At 39.6% G+C, this 27,076-nt stretch overlaps 1 protein-coding gene across 3 annotated transcripts in view; it reads left to right on the top strand.

Annotated features, from left to right (window-relative positions):
* MPPED1 (metallophosphoesterase domain containing 1) overlaps window positions 1-27,076 on the top strand; it is a 62,057-nt gene that overhangs the window by 24,176 nt on the left and 10,805 nt on the right. For all 3 annotated transcript variants that reach the window (XM_038154965.1, XM_038154966.1, XM_038154964.1), the window contains 2 exons: window positions 6,626-6,851; window positions 26,111-26,226. In XM_038154965.1, the coding sequence (XP_038010893.1) occupies window positions 6,626-6,851; window positions 26,111-26,226 (342 nt within the window). The remainder of the gene's footprint in view (window positions 1-6,625; window positions 6,852-26,110; window positions 26,227-27,076) is intronic.

Below are 27,076 nucleotides of genomic sequence, written 5' to 3'. Positions count from 1 at the left end.
CACATGAATGTGTTGGAGGATTAATTATTCTCAGCACAACACTTTGAACACCTATTGTGCAGCACTGTACACAAACATTAAACATGGTTATTAGTGCTGTGCACCTCGTACTCTGACATGACACATGGATCTTTGTAGTTTTCCCTTCCAGAAGGTGACAAGTGGGAGATGCTGAAAGCACCTCTGTGGGATCTGAAGATCTGAATAGGAATCTGTATCAGTGTGCACAGAGATCCATGTAGGAAGTGTAAAGCGTTTTTTAATTGTTACTTTTTAACTCAGTTTTCCCAGCTCCTTCCTTTTCATGGTCCCCAGATACAAGTTGTGACCAAAACTAGAATATTTCAGGGGGCAGAAAAGATGTGGTAGGAATTATATCTCCTCAGAAAATTTAAGACTATAAGTATCCCAGGAAGCAAAGAAAACCCCAAACAAACTTATGAAAATGGACTGTGACTTACATAGTTGGTGGCTTTCAAGCCATCAAGTGCCATAAGCTGAGACACATCAAAGAAAGGTTCAGTCCAGGCTGACATTGCAGTTATGCAATTTTTTAGACATCTCTTACAGACCACAGGTGAACAGAAGGTGCAGATCCACGTGACCTTTTGTCTTGATTCAGTGCAGCTAGTCTAATGGCCTAGTTATGCATTGGGCTGGTTCTGCATAATTGCAGGGTAATTAAATAAACCGGGCTAAAAGGAAGCCACTTTTCTTTTAGAAGTAATTTTGACCAATTATATGTGTGTGGGTGGGTATAAAGCACAATATATCAAAGAGCCTAAGTTGGATTATAATCAGGTGTTTTTTTTAGTTTGATTTGCCTTTGTCTATTTTTAAGGAATCCTGTTTTATCAACGTGAGCAGTGTTTTATGTGTTTGCTCTTTTAGTGTTTGGTATAATTACTGACTTTTTCAATGCAAAAATGGATAGAACTGGAAGGTTACAGATGACTTCAGAGTGAGTGTTCATTTGCAGTATTATTCCAGATTACACACCATACAAAAAGTATGTTAATGTGAATTTCCCAGACATCAGCACCAGTGTTTAAACAGAGAACTGTCAAAAAGATGCTGAAAAGCAATCTGAGACAGTTATGCAGTCTTTCTACTGTATCACTCACTGCTGTATTCTAAAAGGTTGAAATGAGAGGGAAGAAGCACTAAGTGGGCACTTACATGATTGTCACTTCTTTTAACGAATACTAAAAATTTTGCTCTGTACAAAATACCAGGAAAGAAGCAAAACACGTCTGCCTGTTCAGGTTTGCATTTAGCTCGGCAAAGTTGGGAGCTGATAACAACTGCAATTTTCAGAGGAGGTCCAAAGTTGATAAAGATGCCTCACTTGGTACAAGAGGAGCCTGGAGTATGGGCATTATAAGTTTGCTTTTGGATTATTTGCAGTGTTGATCTGGTTTACTTGGTTACGAATAGAACAGGATAAACCCTTAAGCACACAGAATTCTACTTTGAACAAGCTCAGCTGCAGAGAAATAGCAAACAGACAGTGTTGCTCAGCAGGCTGCATTATGCAGCCTGTAGTCCAAGTAATGGTTCCCCAGCACTTCAAGTTATTTTGTAAAAATTATGTTCTCCATAAAAAGAACCTGCTGGAGTTTGGAAGCTAAAAATTGCTGCAATAATTCTGTAATTGCTGCATAAACATGCAAAAATTAGATGTCCGGTTGATTTTCTTAATTAGTAATCTGCAGTAATGAAAGGAATAAACAAAGATGTTCCTACCTAAGAAAAATATATGTTCCTATACATATTATATTATCAGAACTGCTGTCATATTCTTACCCTGAGCAAATGAAGGCTAAGAAACTTTCTGAGGAAGCTTTGCTGTAAACTGACAAAAACTCCATGGATCCATGGATGAAGTGAAGTAGTCTGTAAGATGATAACACATCTGGCTATATATAAGTTAAATATGATAACCTGAGCTTGTTGATAGTAAACTAATCTCAAATGATAAGAAATTATATCGATGGAGGAAATTTAGGGCCGATTTTTTGTGTGATGAGTTGTTCTGGGAGCAGAGCCACTGCTACCTGACTTCTTGGATCTTGTCTCGTAGATCTGCTGTGGGTTCCAAGTTGCCTCATTCCTTTGAAACCCGTCCTTCAGATTGGGAATTATTTACCTTAGACACTTTCAGGAAATTCAAGGGAACATAATTACCTTTGAGGTCTTTATATAGTAAATGGCTTTTCAATCATGCTGGGCAATTTCAGATAGATATAGAGTGACAAGCAGACAGAAGTCTAAAGCATTGTACTTCTGCAAGTTCTATGTTTTCCCTAAGAAAAAAGATATCTTTTGCTAAAACTGCTAAATTAAGGGTAAGATAATGTGTCTCCAGCATTTTATTGCATATAAGGGGATATTACAAAATGGAAAGGGGAAAATAAGGCAGGAGAGATAAAGAGCCATGTAGCTGAGAAGAAGGAAAAGGATGGGAGAAATCTTTTATTCCACATTAAGACAGAGGCTGACAGAGCGGGTGGTGGCTTGAAGCCCCATTCCAAATTGGCAGAAGGCAAAAGTTGAATGTGGCCTGAAAGAGAAAGCTCAGAAGTCCAGGGCTGGATCTGAGCCTGTGTGTTTCTGATAGGATTTTGATTTGTAAATGTTTCATTCCAAATCCAAATAGGATGAAGTGGATAGAGGTTGATTATAGAGGAAAATAATTTTCATTTCTTACAAATTAAACATTATGAGAGAAAAGAAACCCCAACACTTACTTTAGGAAAAAAAAAAAAGAAATTTTGCCTAGAAACAAAATTTTTATTCACCCCAAAATATTTTAAACGGACATTTTGCTTCCTTTTTTTTTTTTTTCCTTTGGTAATGTCAGAAAGACTCTGTGAATTTCCAAATATAACTCATTCCATCCAAGTGATATTTTAATACAGAAAAATATTTAGGTAAAATTTTTCCAACTGATTCTAGTTGCAGTTTATGTCCAGATTAGAGGCATATTTTAGCAGAATCTTCTCAGGTGCCAAGAACAGAAGTATCCCTGGACTTTGGACAAAAACACTTGCCTTGTTTTGGCTAGTCAAAAGAAGAGATCAGACAAAAAAATGTAACTTCCCCCAAATTCATAACTTTTCTTCTTTTTTTTCTTTGTTTGAAATTACATCTCCGACTCCCATAGCATATGTTCTTGAATGCATTTCTTGGCACTCCTGAAGGGCAGATCTGTTTCTTTCATGCTTCCTGCCTTATTTTTTTCTGGGGAATTAATTTTGTCCTGGATATGTGTGCAGAATTCCTGTGACAGCCATTATTTTTCTTTAATATCATTGTATACACAGAGCTTCTGTATTAATACTGAGTTTGCTACCTGCCCACCAGCAAAGCCATATGCTAGAATCAAATGTTAATTTGTTATCAGTTGGGGATTTAGTCCTACTCATCTGCTAGATGGATAGAATGAGAAACTTAAACCAGAGTTAATGGAACATACTCTCCAGTCTTATTAAATTGCTTGTCTGCCATAGATTTGTTCCATTACAATCACAACACAAAATGAGGTTTGGATTAGTTTTAGCATTGCAAGCTCTTTAAAATTCTGGTTTGTTTTCCAGTGTGGATTGACAGGAATCTAAAGAATCAGGGAGGATGAAAGGGACCTCTGGAGGACATGGAGTTCAACCTCCTCCTCAAAGCAGGTGAGGTTAGGGACCAGAACCTTGGCCTGGTGAACTTTGAGTGTCTTTGAGGGAGGAGATTTCCCAGCTGCTCAGAGCACCTATTTTACTTTTTTACCATCCTCACAGTAAGATTCTTTCCTTGTAGCATGTTCTCACTTGTGCCTGTTGCTGCTCGTCATGCACCTCTGAGAAGGACTTGCTCTTACGTTTTCCTGGGCTCAGGTGGTTGCAGACCAGCAGCAGGGTCTGCCCTACATCTTCTCTGGGACTGAACAGCCTCAGATCTCAGTCTCTCCTCTCATCCCAACCACCTGGGCCGCTCTCTGATGGGCTTGCCTCAGTTTCTCCGTAGCTTTCCTGTCACTGAAGAGCCCAAGATAGGACCCCGCACTCCAAAGGAGGTCTCACAAGTGCTAAGTAGTGGAGGAAGATCACTTCCTTTGTTTAGGTGGTTTTGCTGGTAATTAACACAGCCAGGGTGCCATGGCCACAAAGACTCCCTGCAGAGTCTTTTTGAGTGTAGTTACTCCATCCTGGGTGCAGCTGTGGGAATAACTGATGAACCTGGAAGAGTTTGAGTTACCTGCAATCAAGAGCTGTTGGGATAAAAATGGAAAAGTGTTTGTTCTAGAGCTGTGCATAGGAACACAGCCATACAACAGCTCTAAGATTACGTGTCCTTGGGGATGTCCTGCTCCCAGCCAAGGAAGCCAGGGCTACAAATTGTGCAGAAATCTGTTCCTTACACATAACTTCACAACAGCAGTGCCTAGGCAGGAACAAGATTTCAAAGATTTGTACTTAAGTTTGACTTTGTAATTCAAGAGCCCTCAGAGTGAAAAGCAAAGCACATTCTAAAGTCTTCCAAGGAACAAAGTTTGAACAAGATACTGCTAAATCTATGAATAAGCAGCAGAAAATACCCTATTAGTAAAAAAATTAAGATTTAAAGGGTAAAAAGTGTAGTTAAGGAGACAAAGAAAAGGAAATAATTTTACCAAAGCCTGGTGTGGAATGAAAGAATAAAACAAACAACTGAAATGCACACTCATCAAAAACACAGTTGTTAATTGAAAAGCTGATGACAAACTTGTAACTATAGCAGTGCCTCTGGCTGCCACTATAATAAATGTAACTGTACATTTAGAGTAATTTTCTAATTTGCTTAAGTAACACCCACAGAAAGCAACATATAAGTACATTAGTGGAAGCAACAACTATACCCAGCTCATACAGGTTCTTGGCTGCCAGATGGAGTGGATCAGATGAGCTGGAAAAGATTTACCAAACAGAACAGAAATGGAGCTGGTAACAACATTGTGAGATACAGGATTTCTTTATTCCTTTAAGGCCTGAAGATGCCCATATATGTTGCAGCATGTAAATAACATTTTTAACTTGCGTGTGTGTGCACACACCTGGAAAGCTTGTACAGGTGGAGTACACATCTGTTAAATGCCAAGTGTTTCAGAAGCAAAACAGAGAAGCTTTTCAGGTAAAGCTTTCAGGTAAAGATTTTTCAGGAATCTTGAACATTTATCATGTAATTATAAATATCTGAAAAGAGTTTGTGTTAAATATTCTAAAGACTCGTATGTATTTGGTCCACAGGAAAGACTGGAACCTGTACCATCAGCTTTCCTAATACAGGTGTTCCAGGTGTCTGAAATTTGTATTTCAGAATCACCCACATCTTCATCTGGCAAAGTTCAGCCCTGTGTCACCTCCCTTAGGCTAGCACTGTTCTGTCTTCTGTTTCCATAGCTCTGAATCACACTGTTGGATTTTATTCTGAAGTCCTACTCATGCCAACTTTTGCCATTGCCTATTAACTGATTTTTTGTGTTCTCTAAATAGCCTGCCTCCAGGTTAAGCTTGGGCCATTGCTAAGGATTTTTATGTTATCAACAATGCATTTCTAAAATTAAAACCCCCAAAATTTGCTGTTACGCAAGGCAGGTTTGATTTTCAATAAAATATTTCTTTCTGGTCCCAGTCTCCTCTTCTGACTGTCTTGATCCTGATACAAATTAATAGAGAAGAAACAAAGCTAATGAATGCAGCTTTGCACATTCTGTCTTTGTTTCTTCCAGATGTGCTTAGGAGGCTTGTGCTGAGCTGTTTGAGACAGGCAATGCCAGCTCTCAGGGACAGAATCCAGTGAATAACCAAATGTGGAGTCAGGTGAAAAGTTTCTGTTTCAGTGCTGCTTTCAGGAAGAGCCCACATGTGTGGGCATATATATTCTTGCCTTCATCAGGAGGTTGTTCTAAGGTTTTTCACTAAACATGGGTTGTAAAATATTCTTGAATATGAGTCACTTTAAATTATAGTCCACGGCTCTAAGGGAGTCACTGAGAAAATGGAGCAGGGAAAAAACCATAGGATAGAGGCAAAGAGTGAGATTTCACTGTGGGATGTGGATTTTTGACAGCCAAACTGAATCCATGCCTTGCTTGAAGGCTTGATATTAATGTCAAGGCAAAGACCCCTCTGGCTGACCCAAGTTCTGAGTGTCAGTACAGGCTGACAAAGACCTCAGCTCTGGAAGAAGAGAGCTGACATGATTTTATGAAGCATTATGGCTCATCTTCTTTGAACCCTAATTTCTGTCAAAGAGTTATCATCACTGTCACAGTAAATGATACTTGCAGCACAAATGGCAATTAACTAGAAGTAAATAGTGGAGCAGAAGTCTGCAGACTGGTTTTTAAGGTTGATGAGTTGAAAGTAATTTCAACACATTAATGCTAAGCATGCTAAATCATAGTGTGCCATGAAAAAGACAGTAATGTCATTTACCTGAAATCAGCAGGAATTGCAATAACATGTAGTAGTGGTAGGCTCGATTGTTTCAAATATGTGAGCATATTACAGGAACCGATAACACTTTGTCTATCTGTTTGCTTTTATCGGATTTTTCATAAAACAAGTAATTTGTTTGTTTTTCACTGTTTTAGGTAGCCTGCCCTATGAATACAAGATTGTGATAGCAGGAAATCATGAATTGACCTTTGACCAGGAATTCATGGCTGACTTAATCAAGCAGGACTTCTACTATTTCCCCTCTGTTTCTAAGCTGAAGCCAGAGAGCTATGAAAATGTACAGTCTCTTCTAACAAACTGCATCTATCTTCAAGACTCTGAAGTGACGGTGAGGGGATTCAGAATATATGGCTCCCCTTGGTAAGCAAGTTTTTAAGCATACATAAAAAAAATATTGTTGATTGCTATCACATCAGCCATTTCATCTGCATCAGCTGTACTTGGATTGCTGTGTTAGGAAGAAAAGTAACACTCACTTTGGTAAAGTTTTTATATTTTCTTGTAATGAATCATTTCTGTGACAATATAATGTACTGTACTGTGGGTTTGTTTAACCAAATAATGATGGGATAAAATGATGGTGTGCTCTTCAAACTCTCAGCCAGAAGCAGTGTTTAACAGTCCATGCAGGGGGCTTTTGTGTCATAAAATATGTTTTCTATCCTTGGTGAATTTATTTAATTACAGATTAATTTTATTGCAGGGGTACATTCTTTTTGACAATTTCCATCCTACAGAAAATATTGGAGGTTCATTAGTGTGTACAGTAGTCACTTAACTCAGCGAGCTTATTTCAGCAACTCTGAAGGTCTTTTATTGCATATCCCTCAGAATCTTATTTTCTTTTATAAAGTAATAGCTTTCCTCAAGGTCTAGCTGAGCTTCTAAAGTCAACAACTCAGTGGCAGCTTAATATTTCATGGACTTTGCTCTACTGCATAGTGATCACTTAGAACCCTTGACAGTATTGAAGGCAGATGGACTTTGGTTCCTGACTTCTTTGTATGTATTGCTTCTGTGTCTCTTACTAATGTCCCATTGCTGTTTATTATTTATGCTGATGGGCCTGTAAATTGGATATTTTATGAGCATTTGGTATATGTTTAAAATAAGTAAAAATGTATTTTAAAAGGCAGGATTTTAAGGGAACATATTATTCTTCTTTTTAACATCACATCAGGCTGAAATGTAGCAAACAAGTTGTCAAACCTGATGCATATACCCTGATGTGAATTTTCATTGTGAATAAACTGTGAAATCTCTTTAATTTTTTTCTTTTTTAATGAAAATTGGCTTTTTTTCCATTTGGTTACTTGAGATGGGTGTTAATTTTGTCTGAGCTTATTATTCTGTATTTGTCTAGATTAGTTTCTCTCTTAAATGCAACCTTTTTTTTCTCCCTTGCAGACTTCCAGATCTTTCTGGGTTTTTTTTCAACCTACCAACCTCCTGTGTTGTAGTTCATCTTCCTCTTGTGTATACAATGTATGCAGTCAATGTGCAGTTTACTTAATTTTCCAAATTATTTGGGAAGATGTTAGATGTTATCAGTCCCAATATTAACTTCTGAGAAATGCCACTTGGCATCTTTTCCCATTTTGATATTCAACTGTAAATACCGTAATTACGGTCTATTTACAATATGTATGGCAACCTCATATCATTGCAGTGTTGGTAACCAGGCACCATATCTCCAGTGTCAGTAATAATTTTCCAGGCAGTGAAGTACCAAAAGTTACATGGAAGTCTAGAAAAATTAAATTAAAACAAAACACTACCTATAAAGTAGCACTATGTAGAGTCTAAAGAGAACCACTTGAATTTTCTGTGTGTGATTAGATCTGCAAAAACCTTTTGAGAGAACCTTTTTTCCACCCATTAACCCATAAATAATGTTTCTGTAAAATCAGCTCTACCACATTCCCTTTGTGCACAAATCCTGTCACCCTGAACAAGTTGCCTGACCTATCTGCCATGATCTATCATTCAAGTAAAAGGAATGCTTTCCATTTCTTCTGCAACTCCAGGTCATAGCTACACTTCTACACTCCATGTTTTACAATGCTGCTAAATCATCTCCCACCCCTTTATGGTCCAGGAAGTTGAGTGTTCCAGAAGGTGTCCTGAAGATATTTGCTTTCTCCATCTGGGAGACAGTCTTGATGAAAGTCTTCCAGCCAAACTGAGTTTTTTTGCTTGCTATTCAGCAATGCAGAATGAAGTTTCCACGCCAATTGATGACATGTCCAGTGGAAACATCAGTAGTAGCAATAACAGCCCTTCATCAGTCTATCAGGGCAGCAGATGCAGAGTCCCATCAGCCAGGCCACCAGTCAGAAAGCTTGGGAAGACAGACAGCTCTTGTGTAGGGGTTTGACTAGCTGCTGCTGGATTTCAGGCTGTGGTACACTCCTGTGCCTAGTGAGCACCACTATTCTTTGGCATTTCTGTTGCTATACTTTGTTTGTCCTGAAAGGAGAGGTTTGTCGTAGCCTCTCTGGGAAATCAATCTCAGTTTCTTTCTACATCATAGTAATGTAGTCTCTAAAAAGATACAGAAATTTGCTAAACTTTACATTGTGAATTTTTTTTTTGACCTAGCATTAAAAAGCTAGAAAATATTTATGAACATAGTCAAGACTGTCCACTAGAAAATATTTATGGATATAGTCAAGACTTCAAAATTTTAAGTTCTTTAAGGTCTCAGAACTCCATAAGAAAGTCAAATTTCATGCAGTTGCTTGTCTAATATCCTAAAATAATTTTCTTTTTCTGTTTTGAAAATATGCGCCTCAACTTTCAATTTCTAGTTGCATCACTGACCTTCTGTCTTACATCATCTTTTGTAGAAATAATTAGAAGCTAGAGATGTCCCTCATTCATAAAAGACATTGATCAGTAGTTGCAAAGTACTTTGAGAACCCTGGAGTAAGGTCTGAGTGAAAGCCAAGCAGCATTAACTTAGTGTCTTTTACCTGTAGCCATCTGCATTTTTATATATAACCTCTACACATTAGACCATACTTCTATTTAAAATGTTTTAGTTGCAAATTAAACCATGAGAGCTTGATTGGTTTGTATAACATGCCAGTTTCTAAGGTCTTTTAAATATGTACCACTTGTGTGTGGTTAAATATTTTTAATAGCACTTGGTATTTTGTCCTCTATTATTATCTAAAAACAAGTGGTTATTTTTAATTTCACAGAAGATATGGGACAGAGTTTTGTCTCAGAAACCAATGCTCTAACTCTCCTGGGCTCCAAGGGCAGGAATTCAAGTGCCAGATTGAGTGTCTACTCACTAACGAAAATTTAACTGTCTTGATTGTTAATTATACAAGTATTACCATTGAGCAGGGAGCATCCATTTTGAAATGCCACTTGCAATGCACAAAAGCAGCTACTTAGGAATTAGTACTTGCAAAAGCCATATCTTGGACCATGGATTATCAGGATAGATGATAAGGAGGAGAAGTGTGAAAACATTAGAAGTTAAATGAGAAACTCAGGAATACCAAGATTTTAAATGTGTCCAGAGCAATGCTGAATGCAATGGGTAGCTGTTTGGCCTAGGGACATGATGCTTCTCACAGTGCTTATGGGGCTGGCTGCCAGATCTGGATGAGCAGGGCAATGAGCTTCACAGAATCCCAGGATGGCTCAGACTGGAAGGGACCACACTGGGGCAGCTGGTCCCACCTCCCTGCTCCTGCAGGGCCATCCCAGAGCACAGGTTATGGGATTGTGTCCAGAGGGGTCTGGAATATCCCCAGTGAGGAGACTCCACACCCTCTCTGGACAATCTGTTCAGGGCTCGGTCACTGCCCAGGGAAGAAGTTCTGCCTCCTGTCCAGGTGGAGCCTCCTGGGCTCAGTCCCTGCCCGTTCCTCTGATGCCATTGCTGGTCCCCCAGAGCAGAGCCTGGGCCCTCCCTACAGATAGGGACACTCAGGGCTGAGGGCCCCTCTCAGCTGGGGCTCTTGAGGCTGGACAGCCCCTCAGCCTTTCCCTGTCAAAGATGCTCCAGGCCCTTAATCATCTCCACATCCTCCGCTGGCCCTGCTCCAGGAGCTCCCTGTCTGTGCTGTCCTGAGGAGCCCAGAGCTGGACACAGCACTGCAGATGTGTCACACAGGGCTGGGCAGAGGGGCAGGATCACTCCTGACCTGCTGGCACTGCTCTTCTTCATGCACTTTCTTCAGTACAGCCCAGATGCTGGGAACTGTTTGGTATAACTGGGTATAACTGCTGGGAACTGTTCAGTATAAAGGGCTGGACGCCCTGATTTTTTTTTGCAAAAACTAGTCACAGGAAAATGCACTCCGATTTCATCACAGCAAAACCCAGGGCATAGCCAGAACATTTTCACAAATCTGGGAACAATCTTGTGCACACACCAGTTGTTGTTGCTGTGAATGTAAATTAGCAAAATTTAGTTCCTCAATAATATTTACTGTTAAATGGAAAGCTTCTAGTTGAAAAGTACTTTTAAACTCCCCTTTTCTTCTTAACTGTTATGAAGACAGACAAACTGGCAGACAGAATAACTCAAATAATTCTGTGTAATAACTCCATATAATGTACTTGGGACTGTTAAGACTTCCCAAGGATAAAGCCATTTTCTAGAGGGTTTTAATTTGTTTTTCAGTAACAAAAAAAAAAATCATATAATAGAAGTAAAAATATAGCAAACAGGAACACCAGGGAGGTGGCAGAGAAAACACCCTTAGGTGTTTCCAAGATTTGGCTAGACAGTCATGGCTGACCACATCTAGTGGTAGTGAGTGGTAGGTTGGACAGGAGATCTCCAGAAGTCCTTTTTGAGCCATCTCTTTGTGATTTTGTCAGTGCCACTATGGAGCTAGAATTGTGTGTGAAGCAGACACCTGAAATGGGCAGGTATTAATAAAGTCCTTGCAACAGGGAGTTTGTTATCACACTCACTACAAGCAGTAGATGGTCTCAACAGGTGGTTCAGAAGTCAGGAAGCTGAGATAACAGTGGAAGTTTGAATTTGGATTTGAAGCAGAAGGTCTTTGTCAACAGACAGCGTTCTGTGTTATCAGACAGGATATTAACTCTATGATGACATCATTCATGGAAAAATACTAATAATTTATTAGTGAGTATTTGAGTTACAGATTTTCAGCCTTCTATTTTAGTTCATCACTCCCCCACTACTATGTTGCAGGCAAGAGTTTTTGTACTAGCCAGAGCTTGAAGATAGACTATACCATCCACTCTTGTTTCTGTAACTGCCAAAGATTTTAATTGCAAAATTACACACTGTGTTTGCACAAAAAGACCTGATGCACTCAGTGCACAAGATCTGCTGTGCTTGCTGAACGAGTCCACTGTATATTAATCCTTTTACACTTGTTATTCAGAAATGCCCTGTAAAAATCAAATGCCTATAAAGGAGCATGTGCAATTATGTATCGACATGAGAACAGGTCCCTGAGGTTTGTAGAAAAGACGTGCATCTGCTAAAGGACGGGTATTCTGTGTGTATGCTCTGATCTGGTGGAAAATGGCGAGTGGCCTTTCTATTAAGAAGTGGATGATTGTGCATTAGTGACAGTATAAGAGTACACATTTCACTTGATAGTGCAAAAGAAATGCAAGTAGAAGAAGGAGAAGATCTTCTAGCTTTCCATAATAGTTGTAAGCAGATGTATACAGCTGCAGGAGAAACTTTGGCCCTCCTGCTTTCAAACAGGCATGCAAGGTGGCAGGAGAGCATGTTATCTCTTTCAGCACTTTTTTTCCATTTTCCACCATGTGGGAAAGGAAGGGACAATCACAACTCTCTTCCAAACATATGACAGTTTCATTATTCTAAATATGACATATTGGTCTGGATAACTTAAAGAAGCCCTTTTGGATGAGATTGCCTCTAGACTCTATCCAGAGTGGATTTTTTTTTTGGCTTCAATTTTCTGGAGGGATCTATTCCTGTGAACCAGAATCTCATTTTTCTTTTTGCAGAAGTAGATTTTTTTTTTCCTAGTGTCTATGTATTCCCATTTCCTCCTTCATTCTTTTGTTAAAGGCCTTCTGAACTCCAGAAACTCCTAATTTCCCAGTCAGGGAAGATGTGAGAGCAAATACTAATGTCAGCCTAGAAAGGCATTTATGACCATTTATCCTGCAGTGACAGATGCCTGGCCTGGAATCCTGGGGTTTTGTAGCTTTCCTCCAATGGAGCATTGATTAGATTTGGCCTGGCATGTTTACACATGGACCAACAGCTCTGGTCCCACATTATTTTTCCAAAACTGGGAACTGAGGGAAGAAAGTTAAGGAATGTGGGGAGCAGTTTCTTTCTGTTCAAGTCTTGTTTTTATTGAGTTTAGCAAGCTGGGTGAGGCCCATCCTGTGAGCTCTGGAGAAGATGGATTAATTCCTTCCAGTCTAAAGGACATCAGCATGTAGGTTGCATTAGTATCAGCCCAAAGCAGCCTCGACAGGGACCTTATTTTCTCAATCATCATCCCCCTTTGGCTGGAGAGCTGGAAATTGTTCCAACCTGTAGTCCCTTTCTTGGTGCACTGCAGTTGCCTGGACTATTCCAGTCAAGTGTCTTTACTCAAGTTGTGCATCCATTGTGGTTGTGCTTAGCCTTTGGTGTGTAACTCTTGTCTCAGTTGTTATTTTCTTGTCTGATTTGTCTTTTATCACAGAGTAGGTGACTTTGTTATTTGACTCCTTGTCAAATGTTCTCTTTCTTTTTTCTGTGTGTGCATGCACGTGTGCACGTGCACTTCTCATAGAAAGGCTGGTAACTTCTGTAATCAAAACAGTTTCAAAGAGCATGCTGAGGGCCAAACTGAGGCAGCCTTATTTTGGTTCTACGCAGACTCCAGGCTTAGGTCTCCATTTCAGTGCCTTCCTCCTCCGTCTTTTCAAGAACAGCTCTTTCATTCCTCACTGAACTCAGTTTCAATCAGTGAAGATTTATAGATTCATTTCATGAGAAGGACATGCTTCCATTTTGCCAGTGATAAATCACCTAATGTTTACTTTCTGGGACCTTGTACAAATTTTTAGTCATTGAGGTAAACATCAATTAAAATGAAACCGCATTAAAATAAAATATTGACTTCATTTAACATAATAAACCTCCCAAGCTGGGAGTGTGCCTTCCATATAGAGCAGCAGCAGCAGCAGCAGCTCAAGGTGTTACACTGTGTGTTTCACTCCCCAGAATTCACAGAGAGTAAGAACTTCTGCCTCAAAGTGACCATTCTAATTCTTAGTTCTTATGTCCCCTTTCAAATCAAAAAACTATTTAGCATCTTCCACACAACAAAAATATATAGAGAATCAAATGTTTTATTACCGGACAAAACCATACTAGATATTTTTCTTAGTAAAATACTTGATCCTTTTATGTTCTTTTCGTGCTGCACCCTCACTTGGTCAAAAAATAAAAATACAAATAACTGTAGTGCACTTGTTTCTGTACTGTTTCCTGAGGAAAACTGCCTCTAAAACTCTTCCAAACTTCAGATTAAGTAGATTTCTGAGCAGGTGGCTTGTTCGCATGTCTGTGCTACAGGTTTGTTTGGGTGGATGCAGAAATCCTGGATGTGGACTGCTGGGTTTTGGCTGCTCAGAAATATGTTTTAGAAGTGGTAGATGTTCCCTGATTGTTAAAGTTGGGAACTATTTGGAGTTGTTTTAATTAGTGACTTTGAGGCAGGCAATAGAAGTGAGTCATTTAGGTAGACTTTACATGGTTCTTGAAAAACATGAAAGTAGTCAAATGGGAATAATAGACTCTACTCAGTATTTAGAAATGAGGCATCTCAGGTTTCAGAAATTTTTGAGAGAAGTTTGGCATCTAATCCTACCTGATGTGGCTGTTTTACTATGGTGAGAATGCTGAAGATATTTTATTTCAGGCATTCAGCATAAGGTAGGTAAGTCATGACAGGTGTGTAAGAAATGGCAACATGTTCAGAAGAGAGAAAGAAAAGTTCATCATCCTGTTAAAATATATTATAAGTCTGAGGCACATAGATACAGATTTAATTGTATTTTAACAGAATGCTAGAGGGATTTTTTTTTCCTCTTTCATACTTACAAGAAGCCATTTTCCATTTTGGAAGTGGTGCTTCTAAAACCACTTAAAACCACAATGCACTTGTAGTTTAGTCTGCAGCATATGAAAAATCATAAGCATGGTATTTCCTGAAAAATTATTTTGTTCTATTAAACTCATCTGTTCAGGCAAAGTGATGTGGAGAACTGAACGATACTGGACTTGTGGAGCATGAAAGGTCTTCCAGTGGCAGAAAGTGAGATTTAACATCCTGGCTGTTTTAGCATCAGGAACAGAACACTGGATCATTTTTCTCCTTATTTTTTCTTTTGTTTAACAACAACAAAAATAGCTTAAATTGGTACATTTGATGTGATAAATTTTTCTTGGAAAGCATTTCATTTTCTGCATGACTTGAAAATACAGGAGATGTGAATGTCATTCGGCAAGCTCTGAGTATACAGGTGCTATTGCTTGTGTGAGCAATCATACTGAATTCAGGAGAGGTCTTTTTAATGAATGCTTCCATACAAATTTAAGTGACTGAAATGAATTAGCAAGAATCGTTAACATTTCTGAAAAAAGTGCATGGAAGAAAATAAAAATTTGTTAATTCCAGGCGAATTTTCTATATCACATTGAACGAGTATAGTTGTTATTAACCATATAAACTCTGCAATAGGTATGTGAACAAATGAAAATGTAGACTGAACTACACTTATTGTAGTCTCCATAAATACCATCACAGTCAAACCAATGCACTAAATTCTAGTTATTAGGTATTCCTGAGTCACAGCAGTTTAGAATATCGCTATTTTTTTTTCTTTTCTTGTTGATGAGCATTCCAGAAAATGTTTTCTCTCAAATAAAATTTCATCTCAGCAATCCCTGGGGCTGAGAAGTCTGGAACAATTCAATCCCGGAGCATCACAACAGAAGAAAATCAGTACTTTAGACACCTCTTGCATGTTGTGTATTAGGGATATGGATCAGTTCCTTAACACATTTCACTGTGACCTCTTGCAGGGGGAGTTTAAGCAGTTAATGAAGCCAAAAGTGCTTTGCATCCACTTTGCAGCAGAGCTCTTCCACCGTGTCTGTACAAGTGTGCAGGACACACACGTGCATGTATGCTGAATATATACCAGAAATTATGTTGATTTCAACATAACAATTTTGGGCAAATTCTATTTCTTGTAATGTCTGAACACTTTGTGTGGCTTTGGATTTCTTCATGTGAGTGGAGATCTGCATTTATTTGCTTTTCGATGTTCCTCGCTTTAGTTAAATTTGAGAGCAGTTGAAAAATAAATTGCTTTAGTTTAATTAGCTTGGTAGGAGAGAGTCCTTTCTTGGGCAGTAATTATTAGTTGTATATTATTAAAAGGAAGTAGTTCACGTTCAGTTACTTAGCAGAAATAATTGAATCTTCTAATCCAGTAAACTAGCTCATTTTGGATTCAGCTGGTTTTTAATTTAAGACCTGTAGAAGAGGAGACCTGTAATCTCACTATGGGGAATTGGCTTCCCTTTCCTGCAGTCCATTAACCACAAGAGTGAAACTGCTATCCCCCACAGCAGTTTTCTCTTTATTTTTCACATGTGTTTGAAAGTCTAATTTTATGAGACATAGCTGATTTTAAAGTGTAAAGTACCTTTTTTGTTGTTGTTTTGCTGCTTTTTCCCCCTTTTTTTTCTCCTTGAACAAAAAGACTCCCAGCTCTATCTGTAGTCTGAGCTGTAGTCCCAGACAGCAGCAATTTCAGGATGTTTCAAAGATGTAAACACAGTTGGGCACTGTGATGAGCCCTTTGGCAATATTCCAAGAGAAACACAAATAGCCAACTAGTTTGGAGCGGGTCTATGTGGAGCTGGTTCTCAGCTGGAGTAGCTTGGCAGTGCTCCACCAGCTTTCAGCCATTTACACGTGGTGAGAATCAGCCTCCCTACTCAATGGTAGCTTGTATGTGTGCATTTTCCCCAGGTTTTGACACAGTAAAGGTGTTACTATATCAAGAAGGAAATGGTGCCTCTACATGAAGAACTGTAAATAGAACCACTGGCACATGAATTAATTGTAACAAAGCTGTCTGAGTTCTTTCTCTTTTCCCTGACTGGATTTTAAGGGGAAAAGTAATTTATCACTTGTGAAACTGTTTTAACATCAGAACACTTCCTTTGGAATTGCTGTTCATAAATTATTTCATTTAATAAATTAGCATTATTTAAAATTAATTAAAATGAAGATTTTTTTCTTCACCACTAAGAAAGCAGAGAGAATTGGAAGCAATCATAGAATTGTTTAGGTTGGGCAAGGCCTCTAAGATCAAGTCCAAAAATAAAACAAGCACTGCCAGGGCCAACACTAAACCCTGTCCCTAAGATCTACACATCTTCTGAATCTCCAGGGCTGGTGACTCAACCACCACCCTGGGCAGCCCCTTCCAATGCCGGAGCACCCTTTCCATGACAAAATTCTTCCTGATGTCAAACCTGACCCTCCCCTGGCACAGCTGGATGCTGTTTCCTCTCATCCTGTCCCTTGTTCCCTGGGAGCAGAGCCTGATCCCCTCCAGCTGTCCCCTCCTGTCAGGGAGTTGTGCAGAGCCAGAAGGTCCTTTCTGAGCCTCCTTTTCTCCAGGCTGAGCCGTCCCAGCTCCCTCAGCCCCTCCTGGTGCTTCAGCCCCTTCCTCAGCTCCTTTCCCTTCTCTAGATCTGCTCCAGCCCCTCAATGTCTTTCTTGTTCTGAGGTTCCCAGAAGTGTCCCAGGATCTGAGGTGTGGCCCTAGCAGTGCCAGCCCTGGGGACAGTCACTGCCCTGGCCCTGCTGCCACACCATGGCTGGCACAGCCCAGGTACCATTGGCCTCTTGCCCCCTGGGCACACCTGGCTCCTGTCCAGCTGCTGTCCCCAGCACCCCCAGGGCCTTTCCCAGCTTTCCAGTCCCTCTGCCCCAGCCTGGAGCTGCAGGGGGTTGGTGTGACCGTGACTCAAGGCAGGACGGGGCCCTTGGCCGTGTTGACCCTCAGCCCACTGGCCTGGACCCATGGATCCAACCTGTCCAGATCCCTCTGCAGAGCCTTCCTGCCCTCTGGCAGATCCACACTCCCACCCAGCTGGGTGCTGTCCATGAACTGATAGGGTGTGGCCTCTATGCCCTTGTTTAGATCATCAGTAAAGACATTAAACAGGACTGGCCCCAGTGCTGAGCCCTGGGAACCCCAATGGTGCTGGCCCCCTCGGATGTGGCTCCATTCCCCACCAGCCTGGTTTTATACCCAGTGAAGCAGGGCCCACCCAGGCTATGAGCAGCCAGTGTCCCCAGGAGAATGTGTGGGAGACAGTGTCAAAGGCTTTCTGAAGTCCAGGGAAACACAACCACAGCCTTTCCTTCATCCGCTGATGGGGTCACCCTGTCACAGAAGGAGCTGGGTGGGTCAAGCAGTAGCTGCCTGTCCCAAACCCACCTTGGCTGGAACTGATTCCCTGCTTGTCCTGCATGTGATGACACTCAGCTCTTGGGTGGATCCCATCCAGCCCTATAGACTTGAGTGTGTCTCAGTGGTCTAGCAGTCACTGACTCTTTCCCCCTGGATTTTGGGGCTCTGTTCTGCTCCCTGTCCTTGTCTTCCAGCTCAGGGGCTCAGTACAATGAGAACAACCAGTCTGACCATTCAAGAGTGAGACAGAGAAAGCATTGAGTACCTCAGCCTTTTCCTCAGTCCTTGTCACCATGTTTCCCCCTGTATCCAATAAAAGATGGAGATTCTCCTTGGCCATCCTTTTGTTGCTGATGTATTTATTTTTTTACTGTCTTTTACCTCAGTAGGTGGATTAGGCTCTTTCTGGGAATTGGCCCTTCTACTTTTTTCCCTGCATAATCCACAACATCCTTGTAGTCTTCTTGAGTTTCGTGTCCTTCTTCAGAAGGTCCTAAATTCCCCTTTTTTCCCCTGAGTTCAGACAAAGCTTTCTGGATATTACAACACAGGGTTGCACCTGTGTGTGTCAAATATTTCTAATTGTGTAATCTACATCAGATAAGTACATTTTTAAGGTATCTCAGATTCCTAGATAGCTGAAGGATAGCTGTTAAACATGTACATTTTTTGTATAGAAAGCTATATGCCAGCAGTTTGTTTCCACCACTGCACTGTGGAGTGAATTTAGGACTGTGGGAAAATGTAAACATGGAATTTAGGATAGCTTGGATTTTGTTTACTTTGGGTAGACACATGGCATATGAAGTATCAGTATGTGCTTTTTTTAAATAAGTTCATCTGTTACTAGATTGGAAACATTAATAATAATACACTTTGTGCATATACGCACACATGTTGATTAATTTATTGGTTTTGGAAGCGTTTTCATGCTTGTTTAAATCAAAATGGATGTGAATTTTTTAAGTAAAAGAAGGTAAAAAAAATTAAAAGGGAGGAAAATCAGAAAACAACTGGCAGACAGTTAGTCCGTATGCCCTGATCGCTCCTGGTGTTTTGAGACAAGAATGTAAACCTGGTGAATTATTAAACGGAGTAACTCTTGGGCCCTACCATAACTGAGGGGCTCAGTAACTCAGTGGCTACTGTGAGAGCCTTTTTTGTTGTTTCTCAGGGTACCTATTACATATCCTACATATTTTAGTCATGTTTCATCTGGGAGGGCCCCTAAAAGGGGTATTCCATGTCCTCAGATGGCCAACACTTGCAGTGTCTTAGCAGGCCACAACAACCACCAGCTAGCTGGAAGTGTGGAAAAACATAATTTTTCTTCAGACGTCTGGGCATCTGACAGTGAATAACCATAAAGATGCTACGCATAGATGAGCATCAAATTTTTTTCCTCCTGGGTTGGCCCCTGCTTGTCAGATTTTACATTTAAAATGACATGGTGACTGAGAACAGAGGGGCAGTTAACTCCTCTCCTAAGCCTTATTTCTGTGGCTGCCAGCTATCAGTATCTCAAATATGGACTGGGTAACCTGGCTGTATCTATAGTTTTACATCCATCCTGAGATTCAAGAGACTGGGGGAACAAGCTCTGAGACATCAGGAACTTAAGACCTCATCTCTGCATTAAATTTCTAAGACTGTTCTGAAAGTCTGTACAGATCTGTATCTGCGCCCTCAGCATTGAATCTTTTGACTCATTATTCCAAATTAGCTTCTACCTTTGTTTGCTTTTGCTTTATTATTTTTAAAAAATAGCAGATGGAGTATATTCATTTATATTAAAAAATATAATTTAAATCAAATAAAAATAATTAAAATAAATAAATAATCATTTGCTTTCCAGAAGAATGAGATAAACTATCTGCATTTGGTACTGGCATACTTTAAATTCAGTCTTTCATTAATTTTCCTCCTTACCTGTTACCTTCTTGTTTTCTTATTATGAAGATAAAGTAGATTTCATTTTCTTTTTCATTGTTTTATAACAGATTCATGTTTAGAAATGATCAGTTCCTATTAGTCATAGCTCATTCTTTCTTCTTTGCAGTCAGAGCTGTATGAAATCCTTTACTAAATAAAAAATGAATTATTTCATATGTAACTCAAAATGCAAGAGAAATAATTACTGACAAAGAGCCATACTCAGATTTTTATCCTTCTTTCCTTTTGTGAAAACAATAATTTAATTTGATTCCGAGTTTCAGGAGTGACAACCTTGGATGCAAAGCAAGTAAGGCAAACTTCCCCATGGAAGCAGAGATGTGTGTTACAGCTGGTAGAGGATCCGAATTGCATAATTTCTGTTTATTAGTTATAAGTATAAGGCCTTAACTTTCATTTTAAAAGATCTGGCTTCAACATTAAGAATGAAAAAAAAATTCTTTTTTGCATAGTTTAATTCTTTTTGCCCACTGCTGTTCTCTAAAAATCACACCACCCTTGCCTCTCTTACGTGGAAGTTACTCATAATATAAATCTTCTCATGCTCCTGAAGATTTCTGTAACATGTTTTTCCTTAGATCTCAGTGTTTGGCTCAGATGCCCAGGTGCTGAAAGAAATTTCAAAACCCATACACAAACAGCCAGTCAGTCTTGGCACCAATGGCCTGATAGCTGCTTTTGTCCTTTTCCTTCCTGCTTTGGATGGCCATTTTGCATGCAAGGAAGAAAAGATAAAAAGGTCTGTATTATTTCACAACTACTTCAGATGAAATGGCCAATACAAAAAAAAAAAAAAAAAACAAAACCAAAAAAACCCAAAAAAACCCAAAAAACCACAAAACAAAAAAAACCCAAAATATGAACTTTTGTGAATGTTTACTTGGAAAGAAAGTAGAGTTAAAAATAATAGAAATACTCAGTAAAATAGTTAATTACCTACTGATGAAAGGCTAAAAAGGCAAATGCAGTGATTGGTTAAATTGAGCTTATGCAGTGGTGGGGAATGTAAAAATATGAACACCTGAAGAACCTGCACACCAGGGAAGTATGCACTGTGTGTAGTACTGTACACCCATGTTCACAGGACTGTAGCTTGTTATGATAGTAAGATGATATCAATACAGGAAAAATGAGACTTAAATGTCCAACAGGGATTTTTTTTTGGGCTGGGAATCAGGGTGTGTTGGAGTTTTGCTTGTGTTTGCCACTGTAGAATCTGCTTTTCATGCTCCATGGCCTTTAACCAGTCACTCCTGCCAGTATGGCTTTCAGCCTGGGTAGTCCAGTCTTCTAAATATGGAATATTTGCTTTTTTTCAGGAAGAGGAGCAGGATTGAAAAAGGTGATTTGGTCCATTCTTTTCCCACTGAGTTTCTTGATATTCACCAATCAATATCTGTTTATTTTCCTGTAGGAGACAAATGACAAATGTTGTGGAGAAAAGACTGGAGCAAATAGCATGTATTTGTGAACCTTTGAAATTTATTTGGTAAGCAAAGGAATTCTAGTGAGAGAACTTGCCTTCCAGCTGTGGAAAAAGAAAAGATTTTTATAGGAAACAATAGAAATTAGGAGGTACAATGTATTTCAGTTCTGCACTTTTTTGTTACCAGGGTGTTTGCAAGATGCTGCCCACCAATCCAGTTGAAATACCACTGCTGTTCAGTCCAACCACTCGGAGCTCCCTGTGGCTCCTGGGCTTTCCCCTTGAAGTCAAAGAGGGTAATTGGTGCCTGCTGGTGGCAAGATTTGTGTTACTCCGCTGGACAGCCTTGAGGCAGCTGCTGCAGTAAATCTTGCAGCTCTTGTGTTAGTTGACACCCCCCAGCCCTGCAGGCAGTGCCAAGGGGGGGATTTTTCTGGGAGTGCCACTGGTTTTCTGCCCTGTTTGTTTGCCGGGGTGCCCAGGTACTATGAGGAGTCCCCTTGAGCTGGAAAGGAAGGAAAGCCATTCTTTGAGTTAAAGGGTTTAAATTAAATCAAGGCAATAGAGAATCAAATTTCAGTCTTTCATGGCTTGTAATAGAAAAATCCATGTGCATTGATAGTTCTCCCCAGTCAAGTATCCCTTGTTTTTAGGGGTCAGGCTGAGATGGGGACCACTGGTTTGAAAATGAAAAATCTTCCATTTTCTCATAAAGGGCAGGTCAGATGTGTGTGGTGCATCTCCACCTTTTGCAGTAGATCACATGTAAAGCTAAGTAAAGCCCCATTTAAATGACGAAAGAATTCTTGGGCTACATGTTTGCTATTTCCCATAGTAGCTGGATAAAAGAAAAAAATTCTAATAAATAATTAAGGTGGTAATATGTTTGACCATTATTTTTTTTTAACATGACTTTTTTCTGTTACTATTATAACAGAAATGATCCTTTCAAAGACAACTATACTGCTAATGATAGCTAAGAAGGTCATTCCTGGGAGGTTAAACTGGTTTAATTAGAATTTACGAGAAGGTTACTGTAGGAGTGCAGAAAGATGTTAAGGGGTTAACCTATAAGAGATTACATTGTAGTCAGTGTTCTGTTAAAGTTTGAATTAATTTTTCCCATGGGTTTTTCACATTCTAATTTTCAACTAAATGAGACATCTGTTTCAGAAAAGGAAAATTTGCTATGGTTGTCATAGCAACTATCATTCTGTAAGAAAATTATTCCAATGGTTACTTTAGAACAGAAAAATAGAAATTCAGCACATAAAGCAACATCCGATTTCTAGCACAAACTCCGATAATTCAGCCCTTTTTGTGTGGCAGATTATTTGGCCTGCAAAACTTGTTCAAATGTTTTAAACATAAGGTTAATTGTGCTGTAAACAAATTCACCTCTGATATATTTCCCCCCTTGAATCTTACATGTAGACAATCATTATTCTTATCAAAATAACAAACTGGTTGAATTTCAGTAGAGTGTTGGAAACACTCAAACTGTTTGCTTGAAAAAGGTAAGACCTAAATCAAAGTACACTTCTACAGATGAGTGCTTCACTTCAAAGGTGAAATATATTAATGATGCATGTCTTTAATTGCCAGATAAATTTTTCTTGGGTTGGTTTCTTTTTTTCTGATGATAGTGGATTTTTCTCTTGTAGAACATACATGATAATATTTTCTTTGTCAAATGTAATATTATTGAAAAATACATTATAAAAATAATTACACTTTTCCTGAGTAAGCACTAACTGAGAATACAGAAATTCAGTACTCTGTATAAAGATTTTAACTTTGTTTTCAGGTTCTATCCTAAATGCAAATTTTAGACAAAGTTGTCTTTGCATGATATTTAGGTCACGAGCTCGTGTAGTGGGTATTAGAGAAGAAGGCTTTTTTCCTACTCAGAAACTTTTATAGCTGTTTTGTAATAAATTTTCAGAAGATGAGGCTTGGGGATTTATAAAATCCCTGTATACTTATAAAGATGGTATTTGCTTTGGGGGTGAGGGCACTGAAATCTGTGATTTGTCTTTCTTCTCTCCAGTGTAAAGCATGCCAATATCTTCCACTGAACCCTTTCTTGGACCTGGGGTATTTTTTCTTTTTTTCACCAGAAATATTCCAGACATTTCCTTCCACCTCAGGATTGTCACAAAAGACAGCATAATGGCAAATCACACAGGTTGTAACATCTCCCTTTCACAAAAGAACAGCTCCAGCATGCATAACTTACCAGCCCTGCTGCAGTCACCACAAAGGGAGCGAGGGAGAGAGGGAGGGAGTGACGGGGAAAGTGCTTCTTGTCTTAATAAGCTGATCATGCCTATTCATAAGGGGAAATGGGCTTTTTTAGAAAGTGGCCGTGTGTAGTCCAACCCTGGTAGAGGCAGGCAGAGGATTTCACAGCTGCCTATGTGGTTTGTGGTCGTCTGGATTTCAGCAGAATTAAGCTGACTTCTGGTGAGACCTGTGGCAGTCATTAATATTTCTCTTTAAAAATGCTTCATTGTAGTCTTAAAATAATTATTTTGTGAGTTTTTGAGCTGTGCTTTTTGGGCAAATACTGGTCTTTCCCCTTGATTTCCTTTCTGTGTCTGGCATACCTATGGACAGTGCCTCCCCTCGCTTCCCATCTGGGACCTAGGGACAATCCTGACCCTGCCCACTCCAGGCATATCCATTGAAAATGTCAGTGACTTAAAACACACAATTTACTGACATTTCTTCTGCCACCTATTTGCCCTTGCAAATATTTTGTCAGTGAGATCTTGCTGCTGGAAAACTTACCCTGGGCCTACAGACAATTTTCCCAACAGTTGTGTATTTTCATCTTGGTGAAGAAAAATACTTGGCATGATAGGTATGGAATGCAATCCCAGGGCAGGAAAGGATGAAGAGTTGAGAAAAAGCCGACCACTGTATATTTTTACTAAGCCTTCCATTTCTGTAATATCCGAGCACCTCACAAACTTTAGGTTTTTTATTTTCAAGGCATTTCTGAGTGGTAAAAAAATTTTCCTTATATCAGTGGTGAGCTGAATGTAAGGAGGGACAGATCTAGCTCCACAGAGCTTGTGTGGCTGCTGTGTGCTGTGCTCACATGGTAACATTGCTGGTACCTTGCTGCACAATAAGCCAGTTAGGAGAATCCCATAACTGTTTAGGAAAAGACTTCTGAGATAATTGAGTCCAGCCATAAGCCTGATGCCACTAAACCATGTGCCCAAGTACCACATCTGCACATCTTTTAAATTCTTCCAGCCATGGTGACTTAACCACTTGACCTATCAGGGAAGAATTTTTCCCAATATCCAATCTAAGCCTCCCCTGGTGCAACTTTAGGCCGTTTCCTCTTGTCCTATTTATTGTTACCTGGGAGAAGAGACCCAATTCCCACCTTTTTAAGACCTCCTTTCAGGTAACTTTGGAGAGATAAGGTCTCCCCTGAGCCTCCCTTTAGACCCTGGCAGCAGGAAGGTGAGGAAAGGTTGCTTGGAATGCTGAACAGGTAACCAAAAAAGAGTGAGTTTGTGGCCTGATGTAGGGATGTGTCTTTTTCTTAGCCAGCTGCCTTGGCCTGAGCAATGTTACTCAGAATAAGATTTGTGCTTCACTGCTAGTGCTGTTGGCATTTCTCCTTCACACACCTTCTTCACCTCCCTCATCACAGCTTCTGGAGTCTGGGACATATATTTCTGGTCCCGATAGCAGATGTTCGAAGTTTCACCTTTTTTTTTTTTCCACTGGGACACCTGTTTCTCAAGACCTGGTTATCCAGGGCATGTGATGAAGAGGCAGGGTATGAGAAAGAAAGCCTTTCAGTCATCAGTAGTTGAACCTCTTTTTGTCTGTGGAAAAAAAACCTTTTGTTTATTGTTCTTCAGATATGGGTATGGCCACAGGACGTCAGTCAAGAAGTTATTAAAACTTCCAACCTAAAACTAACCCTTCAATTTTATGACCTAGAATTGGAGCCTAGTCAGCAAGACATAATTTAATGCTGTGATATAATTGCTGTGAAATAAAGTTTTTTAATCAATGGGATAGCAAGATGCAGATAAATTATGCTCTGACTGGCAGTGTTACAGTCCCGCTGCTCCATGATGAGCTGCTCCATGAGTATGTTTTGAAAAATGTAAAAGCGTGTCTGATAAGGAATCCTAAATATGGAAAGTCTTACTTAAAAGCAAGTCAACACACTAGAGGACAAAAGAAATTTGTGTGTAAGAGAAGCAGCAGCATTCTTGTCTCTGATGGGATGTATCCAATTAGGGAAACAAAGCAGCAGAGATGATGTCTCTGAGTTTGGAGCAGGATCTGTCATGGTGCCAGGGTCTGTCCTTGCCCAGCTGGTCATAGGCTAAGGGCCAAATGTGCTGGGAGCCAATATGAAACATAAATAACGTGGAGGTGTCTGACACAGCTGTTCTTCTAAATGTTGTGAGAGTCAGCATGATAATCCACCCATGGAGATCTTGGTACCCAGGGCTTGTAAGTTGTTGGAGCAATACTATGAATATTTTTCTCTATGCTGTCTGCTGAAAGCAGGGAGGACTGCTCGTATTTGCCGTACAAGTTAAACTACACCGCTTGTATGGAAAGAGAAGATTACTATGCACACAAAGAAGAAAATGAATGCTATTTGTGTCTTCAAATTCCATGGTACTAAAGAGTCAACCTCAGTATTTTAATTAGATAACCAGTACATGGAAGTAGCACTGAAGACATTCTCCTCCTCTCTTGGCAGGCAACCTTGGTTTTATGGCTGGGGCTTTAATCTTCCACGAGGCCAAGCACTATTAGAGAAATGGAACCTTATTCCAGATGGAATAGATATTCTTATAACACATGGACCACCTCTCGGTAAGAAAATAATAGTGCTCTTACCTGTGTATTTCAGATGATTATATGGTAACTGATGGCTCTCCTTAGAAAAAGAGTGCAATCCTGATTTACAAAAGTCAAAAGCAACATGCATACTGATTTCAGCAGCACCAGGACTTCAGCTCATGATTACCTATGATATCTCTGCTCAATGGCAGGGAAATAATAATGGCTTTAAAAATTAAATGTTAACACATAAAGTCATAACGAGCTTTACAAATAAGCAGGGTCTAGTTTTCCTATGCACATCTCTAATCTGCCACTGGTGAAATTACTAGATTGAAGGTATGGAGTCTGTTTGAAGAGAAATGCAGGATTAGGATTTTATTTTTTATCACTTTCTCCCTGACTTTCTACTGCATGCTCCCACCAACAAGTACCCAGAATCTCTTTTTTCCCTCATTATGCTGACTTGGTGCACCTTCTGCCTCACAAACCCAGATGCTCCCCATTGTTTGCCTGTTCTTTGGATGGGATGGTTGAATTGCTTATCTGTAATATAATTTGGCAACATGAACAGATCAAAAAGAAATAGTTTTGCATGTACATTTTCCAATTATTTTTAATATAGGTGATATAAAAGCTATCTATCTAGAAGAGATTTCTTGTTTTCCTGGAAAATTTTGATAGAAATAATACAATCGCACAAACTTGTCCAGATTCAGTAAAGGCTTAAGGCTTTTAAGCTTTTTTTCAACGTATTTAACATACAGCAGTCTATATTTAATGTGATTGTGTGTTTGGCTCCCACTAATTTAATAAATGGACATGAACAAGAAGCATGTACTCAAGTGTTCTGCTGAGCCTTACTGTGCTTTGCATGAAATGA

Source organism: Motacilla alba, chromosome 1A (assembly GCF_015832195.1).
Source record: "Motacilla alba alba isolate MOTALB_02 chromosome 1A, Motacilla_alba_V1.0_pri, whole genome shotgun sequence".
In the NCBI taxonomy this organism is placed as follows: Eukaryota; Metazoa; Chordata; class Aves; order Passeriformes; family Motacillidae; genus Motacilla; species Motacilla alba.
Note: the sequence above shows the minus strand (reverse complement) of the source record. Positions and strands in the feature narration are given on the sequence as shown.